This window comes from Nematolebias whitei, chromosome 13 (genome assembly GCF_014905685.2).
Source record: "Nematolebias whitei isolate Nwh7 chromosome 13, NemWhi1, whole genome shotgun sequence".
In the NCBI taxonomy this organism is placed as follows: domain Eukaryota; kingdom Metazoa; phylum Chordata; class Actinopteri; order Cyprinodontiformes; family Rivulidae; genus Nematolebias; species Nematolebias whitei.
In genome coordinates, this window is record NC_056510.1 from 22,585,677 (window position 1) to 22,598,248 (window position 12,572).

Here is a 12,572-nt window from a genome sequence, read left to right on the forward strand (position 1 = left end):
TTATTATTATTATTATTATTATTATTATTATTATTATTATTATTATTGTGAGTGCAAATAGCAGTATAAGCACCTAGCTGTACAACTTTCAGTGTAGCCTGGGGGTATTTTGGGCAGGAAGAAATGTTTCCCCTTTCTTTCTACTGTAATGTTAAACAAGCTATGTCAAGGCTTATAAAATAGCTTAAATTAATTCAATGAAATTTGGAACTAGAAGTAATTTTAAAACACAGCAGTCCACTTTGGTCTGGACCCTGCTTGGACTAGCTCCTAATTTGTCAGTCTAGTCAAAATTTCTCCATGCTGAGGTTGTTCAAAGAGATATCTACAGTGGGTAATATTTCAAATATCTTCAACTTTTCCTACAAAACATCTGAACAATCCCTTTAAGGATTTAAAATGTGTATTCAGTTAGAATAAATCTACAAACTGTTACTCTGAAGAGTTTTTAGATTTAAACCCTGCTGGAAGCAGTAAACAGAAGAAAGTGAAGCTCTTAGTCACAAAGTCTGGTTTCAAAATATCATATATACAGTATATATATTTCCTAATGCTAAAAAAAAGAGTAACCCTGCGATCAAAGTGCCCTTCCTTCCTAAAAAGTCATCAAAACTAATCAAACTGTGGCTTCCAGACTAGCAGGAACAAGCAGATGTCTGAGATGTTGCTCTGAAGAAATCACACCTCTGCCCAGTCGCTTTATGACGTTGATCTTTTCAATGGATCCTGGCCTGTGCACATCTGGCTGTGCATACTTTAAATGTCAGGTGATGAGAGAGTAATAAAAACACTGCTAAAACTGATAAACCATAAATTATCTGCAGAATTACCGGCGCACAATGTTTCCTGGAGCTTTCCGAGGGAACACCCGCAGAAAGAGACCATCATGAGGCCATTTTGACATTCATAAGCATGATTGATGACACGAGGATGGAGACAGCGCTTGAGAAATCCTCTCTGTCACAGGAAAATTGATGACTGTTTGGATCTACCCCCCTTGATAGTAGCCCCCCGCCCATGCTGGGACAGATTCACATTACACTTTAGCTCAAACGTCAGTGCAGCCGTAAACAAACATAAAAACCAACTACAAGTGCTATATTCTGCAGTTTTATCACAAATACTTTGATGCTTGCTGTTGAGTGAAATGGAAAAGTGTAAACGCACCACAAAACCAGAGCTGGACGTCAAATGTTAGCGTCAAATACGACATGCAAAGAAGTCGATTCCAAAAGTTTGCTGTATGACTCACTTTCCAAATCTAGTCTCAGACGTTGGGTAATCTGCTGGGTGTAAACTGAGACAACGGGGAAAAGACAGAGTCTAAGTCTGATCTTTAACCAGGCCAATGAGAAGGTATTTGTGAGGTAAAACATATTTCATTCATTCATAGTCAATTAAAAAGGTAAAGCAAATGTATTTGCTGAATTTATTTCCTGAGCTTTTGGACTTTAGATCATCCTTTAGATCATCACAAAATGTGTGTCGATACCCCAGTCTCCAGAGCTGTCATTCCACCTGACCTGGTTCTTCTAAGCCAACCTCACAGGATAGTAAAGATTTCCAATAAATGAATAAACATTACGGAGCTGAGGCTGAGCAATTCCAGAAGTGCTGAGCACAGTTCTCTCATACTAACACCTACCCTGTTATCATTATTGCATCTCAAAAAATTAAAAATAAAACATGACTGCATTAAATTACATAAGTAGGTTCAACAATTTATAACTCTGATTATATAGTGAGATGCAATAAGCTATAAGAAAACTAAATAAGAATACCATGTATGGCACATTTTACACCCACCGTCAAACTGTTATACAGCACGCTATAGCAATGGCTCGAAGACGCAAAGAACTTGTTTTATCTTTGGCCTTGATTTCTAGCAATGACCTTAAAGCTGGGATGATGAAAAATGAATATGACACTCCGTCTAGTGATGATGCATAGGTGTATGACGTTTCATTAAATTATATTGAGCAGATCAGAAGTTACGGGCAGAACAATAGAAAGTTTATGGACGTACAGATGTAGACTATATTATAATACATTCGCCTTTCGACAGGCGTCTAAAAATTAAAAATAACGCCTTGTAATCAAGTGTTTTCTGACCCCTCTGATGTCTTACTAAATATCTAAAAATAACCATGTAAATGCCTCTAAATGTTAATGTTCAAAGCTATCAGGTAATGACAAGAAATTTCAAGGAATCAAACCTCAAAGGTTTCACTTTACAAGCATGGACCGTACGTAGATACGGTGAAAGCCTCATTTCTTTGGAAGGACCAGTAATTTGAGAGTTTAAATTTCTCCTGTATCATCAGTGAGTTCACAGAGTGTGACGGCAGCTGTAAGGCTGACAGAAACACTAAGCGGCTCAAGCAGGCTCCTGGAGCCCGTCTTCACAGACCCCCAAGGACCGCAATATGAACTCCAAAGTAATGTTGTCACTTAAGCTTCTCACCGCCTGTCACATAGACGCTGCTGTGATACCTCTTAAACAGCTCTTAAACTTGCTACAAGCCTCCAACTAGGCCTGCTGCAGTTCTAACAGGACCACCTGGTTGCAGTAGTTTGGGATAGCTGCAAATAATATTGAATTTTGCAGAAACACTTTTGATAAAAGCATGAACTTAAGTCCAGCCAAGTTCTACCAGTTAGTTTTCATAATTTAAACTCCTTTCAATGGGATTGTCTCTGGTCATGTAAAGTTGCAGTGTAGCTCCTAACCCCAGCCTCCTCTCTTTGGTTGCCATGAGCTATCAGCCACCAGTGTATGATAGCTAAAGCAGAGGAAACCCATACACTGGTCTCACTTTAAACAAATAGTGGTTTGTTAATTTTTCTGGTGGCAAAAAAAACCCTGACTAGTCATGGCTTGACTACTAGAGGAACACCACCCATAACTTTTTAAGGTAGATAAAGCAAAGTTTGTGTCTACTGAAACAAGTTATAAAAAGTTGTCAAAGGCTGAAGGGGTCTAAAGTATGGAAGTATTTCGGCATTCTACTACATCAGCTACGCTGCAAGGTTTCAATTCCCTTCAATTCAGTTTATTTCTATAGCGCCAAGTCACATCAGAAGTCATCTCAGGGCACTAACGGAAACATTCATATATATATATATGAAATGTAAGTTAATAACATTATTTATCTGCTTTGAGTCTAACTCTGTTGCAGACTCTCATCCTGAGCAAATATAAAAGCGACAGTGGGCAGGAATAACTCCCTCGTGAGGAAGAAACCTCCAGCAGAACCAGGCTCAGGACAAGCGGCCATCTGCTTCGACCGGCTGAGTTTGAAGAAGGAAGGAGGAACAGATACACAATGGCAGGTCAAATCAATGCAGGAACACAAATATTGGATGAGCTGGTGGTGGCAGGGGAGAGGGGGGTTGGGGTGGGGGTGTCTGGGTGTTCCCCCTGAAAATTTTGAATAAAGTAGACGTGATTTCCTGTATTTTGGTGTATTTTAATGGGTTATTAAACAACTACGTTTATCTACATTTGTAAACACTCTGCTTCTGTCTTACTTGACATGAGCGTCAAGTAAGTCAGGCTCGGCAGTGAGCCCGACTCTGTCCCTGTTTGTTTTTGTCTGACTCCACCTGGGAAACCTCCAGGCGCCTGCCTGCGGCTGTGGGCTCCTGCCTGCGTGGTACTTACCCCCTCAACTCTTTTAGGTGTGGAGATTTCTTTAAGGATAGACGTGGGAATGCTTCACTTGAAGAGGACGTTTGTATGCTGTTGTTTATTTTCAGTTTGCAATTCCAATATAAGTTTTATTCGTTCAAGGCAGTCATATTTGTTCATAACTTTATTATTAGTAAGCCTGAGAGTTACAGGATCCAAGCAAACAGTTACCGAACGCACCCTGTCAAAATAAGAGAGTTCCTGGATTCTGTTCCAGCAGGATCCAGCTCAAATTAAGCCCTAGCTATTTTTCTAAAGTTTGCATGGCTAACTACATCTGAAGAGGCGCACGGAGCTAATGATGAGCCACTTTGATTTTTTTTTTTTTTACCTGCTAAAAGCACTCGGTGAAGTTAGATGTACTGTATGTCTGCTACATTTTCAAAAGGAGGAAAGATTTAGACTAGAATGTGGGCTGATGTTCAATTTATTAATGCTGTTTCTAAAGGTGTTGTGTCAAGTTGTATTCTGCAAGATCTCAGTTCCCTCCAGCTGTTCTACATCTTTTTTTTTTACTTATGTTGTTTTATGCAACAGTATTTTAGATAAAATGCTATAAAAATAAAACATCTTAATCTTGTCTGTTTGTTTCATTTTGTCCATTGTACCAAAAGAAACACATCTTGATGTATTTAAATTTTGACTGTAATCTAAGGTGGAGACACATCTGAACAGGGTAACACAATCTAACACAACACCTGACCTGTTTGTGTTTGTGTACATGTGCCTGTTTTAAGCACAGTTTACTGAGTTGATATTGTTGACAGCAAAATTAACAATATTTATAATGGCAAGTGTGTAATGCATGCAATTAGGACAATTTATAAATTATATTAAAAAATAAAAAAAATTATAAATTATAATATAATAATATAATAAATTGTATTATTAAAATTGTATAAAAAAATAAGCAAGTATGCTGAATTGTATTGAAACTTTAAACCTATATGTTCGGCTTTACTTTGCAAGCCTTTTTTTTTTTACATTTTAATAGTGGTATATTGTAAATACCAAAGTTGACAAGTAAAAATAGAACAAATAAAAGTAAAATAGTTATTTAAGCTTTGTGCAGAAAAATAATATAGTTAGATTTATCAATAACTTAATTGATAGATAAGTTAAAATAATAATAGCCGATAGATGCAGTCCTACTTGTGTTTTTGAACCATGATAATTTAAGATCCTACATTTTAGATGCAAAACCAAACAACGCTGTTGGCACAGTTTTATTAAAAATAAAAAGGTTAGTCAAATCATAGGAAGGAGATTTCTTTGCCACATTTGCAGCAGAAAGGTGACAATTAAATGTGCTAATAACACATATATGTAAAAACATCTAAGAGTCCACCACTTCACCCACTTCTTTTAAACTGCATGTGCATTAATAAACTGTTAAAAGCCTTTTCCAACAGTGGCATAAAATAAGAGTCATTAAAACCACTTCTTTCATTAAACTGCTGTTGCATGACTGTGTGAAATCGTTAATAAAAACATAATAACTTGCGTGTATAAAATGTATGCTTGAGCACTCATTTAGCAAAAATCCTCAAGGCATACAAACTGCACCTCACTCTTCTACTATAATGTAAACGCACAGAAATTAGAAGACATTTTCTTACGAACCAAATGTTGCAATAGACAGCAAACCTCGATAAGTCAAATTAAAATCTGATAATGTACACTTCCTGCAATGCTGCAGCTCCGTTTTTAATGATCTCAAAAGAACGAGATAAAAAATAATAATTAAAATATGTTTCTCTTTACAAAATGTGGTTTGCGTGTTCTCCAGTTGTGTTTCCTCCTGATACTCAGGTTTCCTCTATGCATGTTAGGGTAATTGGTAACTCTAAATCGTCTATAGGTGCGAGTGAGAGCGTTAATGGTTGTTTGTCTCTATGTGTCCTTGTGATGGACTGGAGACCTGTCCAGGATGTCCCCTGCCTCTTACACAGTGACAGCTGGAGACAGACCCAGCTCCCTCTCTATTGGTTATTAGTCTCTGCAGAAAACATTATGATGCATTCAAAGACCAGATAAAAAGGCACTCATTGAAGGATGCCCTCACTGAGAGGGATGAGAGACAGACTTTTCACTCATTTGGTGGATTAGCTGTGATGTCAGAGACACAGATGCAAAGGATTTATTCAGTTAGTTATGCAGCTCATCGCTGAACAAGTGTGCCTGTTATCAAATATGCAGCTTTTTATGTGTGCCAGATTTCCTGCTTTGTGGAGACGACCATTGGCCTTGAGGCATTACAGCAATGACATATGACAACTCAACTAGAGTGAGTGGAACTAAACTTTCATTTAATTGTATTTATTCTAAAAAAGCATGCCTTTGTTCAGTTTTGTGAAATAAACATGGTTTTGAAGGTAAATATTTTGTTGCTTAAATATGCTATATTGATCTGGAGCTAAAATCAATAGGGAGATAATGATCTTTGCCCGTTTGTTTGTCATGTTAGTAAAATATCTCATAAACTACCTATTTAAATTAAAATTTCAGGCGTAGATATTAGTCTGTATTCCTTCAAGGAATGCTAGTCTTTAAATCAAGTCCATTTAGAAAAAAAGAAACACATTTCAAAATTGAAAAAGTTAAGTTTCTAGTCTAGACATCCAATAAATGAGTGAAGTGAACGTCATTAAATCTGGTGTTTTAAGAGTGCAAAAGGTCAAACATTATCATAAGCCAGCAGGTCTGATAATTGCTCTGCAGAACTGTGGTTGAAATGCACGTTAAACGAGTGACTCACCAGCTGGTTTTTATCTTATGTTGGACAGGAGCTGACTGCAGAGCCGGACACCCATTATCCCTGCTGGGTTAACACACTCAGACCTGCAGTGACAGATCTGTCGGCTGCTACAGGTGTGGAAACACACACTGGTTGGAGGTTATTGATAGAACTGATAGAGCAGCTGAAAGATGATAATTGCAGGTCTATCATTCCTTGAAAGAAAATGCACTTTGTCTTTCCATGTTTTCGATGAAAATCATCCTGTGATGAGAACTGACAGTTTTAAAAGTAACATAAAAAACATGTTTCGCACTGTTAGTGTTTAGCACATTTCTTAGTTTAAATCTTAGATTCGTATTACTGTTTCTTTTTACAATTTATATTGTTGCTATTGTTGGCTGTAACTGACCCTGTGTGCACAATTTCGTTCCACCTCGTGTACCACATGTGACGCCACTGACAATAAAACCTGCTTGAACTTGAACTTAAAAAACAACGTTATACACTATCACGTGCAATATCGCTCATGATCTTAACATAATCTGTTAGTGCTTCAAGTATTTAGAATAATAATAGTCACTACTACACAAAACTTTAGACTAATATCTATAAAATTAATTGATTAACAGCCTTTTTGGTGTTGCTAATGTCAATTAGGTGTGGCAGCCATGTTAAACTGGGTTGGCAACTAAACTTGTAGATGCACAGCTATTCATTACTTTCCAAAACGTTCATTAAATCCAATGAGCCATGAGTTATTTTGTTAACAGACAAACAGAGTTGATTCCAATAATTTATGGGAAAGTTTAATAACCAGGTCTTGAGTGATCAGTTTGATGCTCTGATGATAAGATGGGGCTCAGTCTCAGCCACTATCACACCAAACTTTAGCTCATCTGCAGAATTGGCTGAGTCCTAGCCTATCTTCTGTTTGCTAAGACTGCTTAGCTATGGCAGCCATCTTGAACTGGCTTGACTCAAAAAGTTTATCATTTAAGATGAATCTAGTGATTACTTCCTGAAAGTTTCATTAAAAAGTGTTCATTTCTTCACGGGATATTTTGCTAACAGACAAACGAGCACGTCCAATCGAACGGTGCAAGCTCATGAATGCATAAAAGGCTGTTGCAGTTATTGATCCCCCGTCCTGCTCAGGTGGGACCATGTTGGGTTTGTTGCGCTCCCAGGAGCAACTTTGTGACTGACAGGTGGTCGCAGCTGGACAGCTTGGCTGATGCGCAGCTGCAGCCTGCGCGTGCGTTTAAACACAAACACACACAGCAGCTGTGTGGAGGTCGCCTTACCTGGGATCTCCTGCTGAGGAACATGCGTGAAGCTGAAGCCTCTCCTGACGCAAACCTCCCTCACCTCGCTGCAGTTCCGCGCTTGCAGATCTGCCCCCGCCGCCGCTGACAGCACGGAGAAAGTGCAGAGGATGGTCTCCAGTCTGAGCATGGTCCCACTTCTGCAAAGATCCGCAGGCTCCAGCAGAACCGCAGGTACTTTTTAAAAAAAATGCCTGCTCGCGCAAAACGTTCGGAACTCAACTGATAATAATAATAATAATACTAATACTAATAATAGTGATGATGCTAATAATGTCTACCAAGCGGGTTTGCATCGCAGGCAGGGATTCTGCGCCTCAGGACGGAGGAGTGGAGGTGCCACATGAATCCCGGCGCGTTCACTCAACTTGTGTGAAAAGGAGCTCCTGTGCGCTCCGAGCTGCTGCTGAATGCGCTGTGGCGTGAAGCGCGTGTGTGTTCGGATCAGCTGCGCCCGGCTGCTGGGCGGAGAAACACGCAAAATGTGGAGTGGAGTAAGAACTCGTCGGTTCAGAGGGAGCCGCGCGAGCACATTCAGAGAACTCTGTCAGATGAAGATGAAGAACAAATGACAAGGAAAAGATGGAAGAGGAGCCATCATGGCTCACACAACTTATGTTGAAATGAAATCTAAACTCTTCTGGGAACATCTGGAAATGTTAATTTTTTTTTTTTTTTTTTTTTTTTTTTTACAAGTTGTCACTCCCTCTACAAAAAAATTAAATACAATAACCAAAAAATAAAATAAAATAAAAAAACAAACATTTGAAAGAACAATTAGGATATACAAAAATGGGGTAAACCATTGACAACAGTCAATATCTTACCTGCTATAGATAGCTCTTTCCCAGTGGTGTAGTCTATTGTTGTAGTGGGTATACTGTGCTTAGAAACCAAAGTACAATGTAATAGTCAAATTATTTTGATTTTTAAGCATATTGAACATTTCCAAATTTCTCTGATGCTTATATTTGAATAAATGTACAACAAACTTTGTACAACAGTTGACTTTGTATTAACCTCCTAAGACCAGAACTCTTGCATATGTGGATGCCAGGTCCTAGGAGGTTAAAAATGTGTTATATCATTTATAAAACAGTATCAAAGCAAAACATGTTCAAGTGTTAAGCAGTGACTAGAGGATTATACAATAAATCGCTGGATAAGCAAATGCAATAAACAAATGACGCATATAATGTTACATAAAAGTTTAACTGTTGTTTTAGATATCACTGACATGTGTCTAATGATATGTCTTGTATCAATGGGCTCTTTTAATTGAGTATACTGAAATTCTTAATCTTTTCTAGTGGGTATACGCTGTATACCTGCATATCATATAGACTACACCACTGCTCGTTCCTCAATTTATATAAAGGTTAATTCTGACCAGACTAACAAGCTAATGGTTATTCCCAGCGGGATGAGGACCCAAGTGTGTGACTGCTAGGGTTTAAACAACTACATATTTTTTTCAAGTTGACTTTAACATGTTAAAAGTCGAATTGACGTCAACTTGTCGATGACGTCATAGGAACTCAAGACGCTATATCATATTTACAAAAAAAAAAAAAGAACAACAAAATATTGGCCGTATGTTTACGCTCTTATCATTTATCTACTTTGCTTTCAGCCTCATTTAGACTAAAGCTCATCAATTTGATCAAAATCGAAATTTATTTATCCAAGGAGTGTTTGAAATGTTTTCTACAACAGATAAAATATAAATAATTAATCACAGCTTTCTCAGAAAACCCTATTTACATAAATCTGAACTGTAACTTGATGTGTGTTTTTTTTTTTTTTTACATGGGATGACATGTGCACATATGAAGAAGAAAAAAAAAAACAAAGTAAATATTCTGTGTAATCCTAAAGGTTTCACATGAAGATTTACACCAGGAACTGTTTCATGCATAGTGAAAAAAATGTTTCAGAACATCAGTTTGTCCATGTGCTAAATGAGTTTAATAAAATACACATATAAGTATCTTTAAAGTGGAATGTAACAGAGTGTATTTACTTCAACCGATTCATCTGTTAGCTGCTCTCCTCTCAGATTATCTTCCACGGAGGCTGATTCTGCTGAACTTGCTAAAAATGCAAATGTTTACTCATTTTCCCTCCATCCATCTCACACCAAAACACAAATCTGAAGCCATGTCGCACCGGATAGCTCACGGATGTACGAGATATGATGAAGATGAGAGGGCAAGCTCTAAGAGCACTATTGATTTTTGAACAGCTTGATCCCCTCGTAGATCAACAGTGGATTAATTCGACTGCCGTCACCGTACAGCAGATTCCTATTAGTATGGGATGCCACATTCTGTAGGTACTTTCAAGTGACATTGGCTTGTCTCTGAGGGGATGTTGCACCGGAAGATTTTAGATCAAACAGATAAAAATCTGTAAGTGTAGATCCTTCTTTTTACATTTTTATTAAAGTTTTTAATCTCAACATAAGTGCTCACTTTGAAGTTTCATTTAAAAATAAAATCACTATTCACATTGATCATGTCCTCTGATAGGTCAAATCACTTAAAGAGATAGCTCATGTTTTTTGAAGTGGGGATATGTAGAAACATTATGACCAGTTAACATCTTACCTGTTGTAGATAACGCTTCATCAACCTCAGTTAGGAGAAATGGAGTTTAATTGTTATTAGAGTGATGAGTTAGTGCACAATGGAGACAGAAGTAGGTTTCTGTTATTTTAAACCAACTGGCTGGAATTTTTTTTTATAGATGTTAATACTTCTATGTACATACCATATAATACAAATATTAGACATTTTATAATAAAATAAATATATTATATTTGCTAATGTCACTTATTTACTGCTTTGCAGTTGAGCAAGTTTTTCATGAAAATACAATTCTCCAATCAGACTGTTTTAATTTTTGTCTCCAGGCAGAAACAGAAGCTCTTATTGGTCAGGACTTCACGGACATTAGAGAAGGATTTAAAAACAGATAGGACAATTAACCAATCATAACGTTGATGTAGAGTGGGCGGGACCAAAATAGGAGCCATGAGCCTGCGAGAAGGCCTTGCAAAGTTTATGTATGTATTTATTTATCCATTCATTTAATTTAGTTCGTTTTACCACGTTAAGATTTGTGATGCATTCAATTGCAACCTGTAAATCCAAAAAATCCTCACTGAAATTGCAGTTGCTTAAAAAAAAAATGAATCAAATTAAAATTAGGTTTATATTGATAATTTTCTACATTAAAGTTGTGTTTTGCTTTCATTATATGATGACATTTTACAGAAACAGTAAGTTCTGTGTGTTAATGTTAACTGTTAGTGTGAATTACTCAAATTACATGTTGTAAATTGCGCCGCTCAAGGTGGCTGCGTGTCGGAGTAGCTCTCTTATATTCATGCTGAGATTTTGCTTTTGAAAACTTTAATTACTTTTTTTTTGGGATGTAAATCTTTTTTTTTTCGGATGATTACTTCCTCTGGTATCAGATGCTGTGATGCTGGAAGGATTTTTACTGAAACTTGTTAACTTTTGGACATTTGTTATGGTGCGTAACCATATTATTTTGAGCATGCATCAGGATAACAACAAGGTGGTTTTCTACTACTGGGAGTTGCTGATTAACATCTCAAAAGCTCAAATAATACCTCAACTGCCCCAAATCCCAAAGGAGAAAAAGAGGTGCTGTGGATGCATTCCCATCTACCTGGAGTCGGTGCTCGAGCACCTGACTGCCGAGATTTTGGAGATGGCAGGAAACGCGGTTTGTGACAGTGGGAGGAGTTTCTGTGTAGTTTTCTGTGTAGTGTGCTGAGCATGCATCAGGATCTTTTCTGTGTAGTGTTTTTGCATTTCTGTTCAGGTTTGTTATTAGTGACTGCAAACAAACGACACCATAAGTCAGAAGTCGTACATGATGGATAAATAGAGGAGAAACCCTCTATGTCAGAGAGTTACATACTTGTGAAACTGAAAAGAAAGTTATCTCCAAAGAAAGTATTTAATAAAAAGTTACAATAATATCCCAACTGAAGACCTAGCTCCCAAAATAACAGTTCACCCCTGAATTTATATAAATACTTTTATAATTCCACTATGACAAGGATGTAAACAGGTGAGACACTAATTGTTCCTAAACTGCATACAGATCTGCACAATCCCTTCATTTTAAAACATATTTGGTTCAATCATCTTTTAGAACAAATAAATCTCAAATGAATTTTATGACTATTGCCCACTGTTAAAAAGTGAGAGGCAGGCGAAAATGTTTCTGTGTTAGCAAAATATCTTATGAACTACCAGACAAATTTTGGTTGCATGAAAGGTGGCAAGCCGTATGCGTTCCTTTAAGAAAATATATATTTTTTATTTAACAAGTCTCCATCTTGGAAGCTTGAAACCTGTATGATGTTTTTCACAAAGTGTTTGCAAATAATAGCACATCTGGCTAAAATTAATATTAAAATATAAACATGTTAAATGCAGTCTTGTGTAATGACATTCGAAGCAGCTCATCTGTCAGCTTCCTTCATGAATTCTCTGCTAAGCTTTCAAAGTGTGACTTTGTGAGCCGAACACGTCACCGTCAAATAACACTCAAGACTTTTGAACCCAGGGGATGGGTTCATTCAAATGAATACAGTTCGTCACTGAAAAATTAATTTCATGGGAAATTTTCTCTTCAAAGAAAGAGCTGACAGTTTTTATTAATATACAGTGAAACCCTGCACTTAATTGCACTGTAGTCTTCACCAACAACTTAAGCCGACTTTTGAGGGCAGCTTGTTGTTTTCTATCTGCTACTCCCGTCTAAAGGGGTCGCC

The 12,572-nt window shown here is 37.3% G+C and overlaps 1 protein-coding gene across 1 annotated transcript in view; it reads right to left on the reverse strand.

Moving 5' to 3' along the window:
- The window catches only part of gpc6b (glypican 6b), a 128,223-nt gene extending 120,337 nt beyond the window's left edge, over nucleotides 1-7,886 (reverse strand). Inside the window, exon 1 of the mRNA XM_037686994.1 lies at nucleotides 7,736-7,886. Within this exon, the coding sequence (XP_037542922.1) occupies nucleotides 7,736-7,886 (151 nt within the window). The remainder of the gene's footprint in view (nucleotides 1-7,735) is intronic.
- Nucleotides 7,887-12,572: the final 4,686 nt, after the last annotated feature.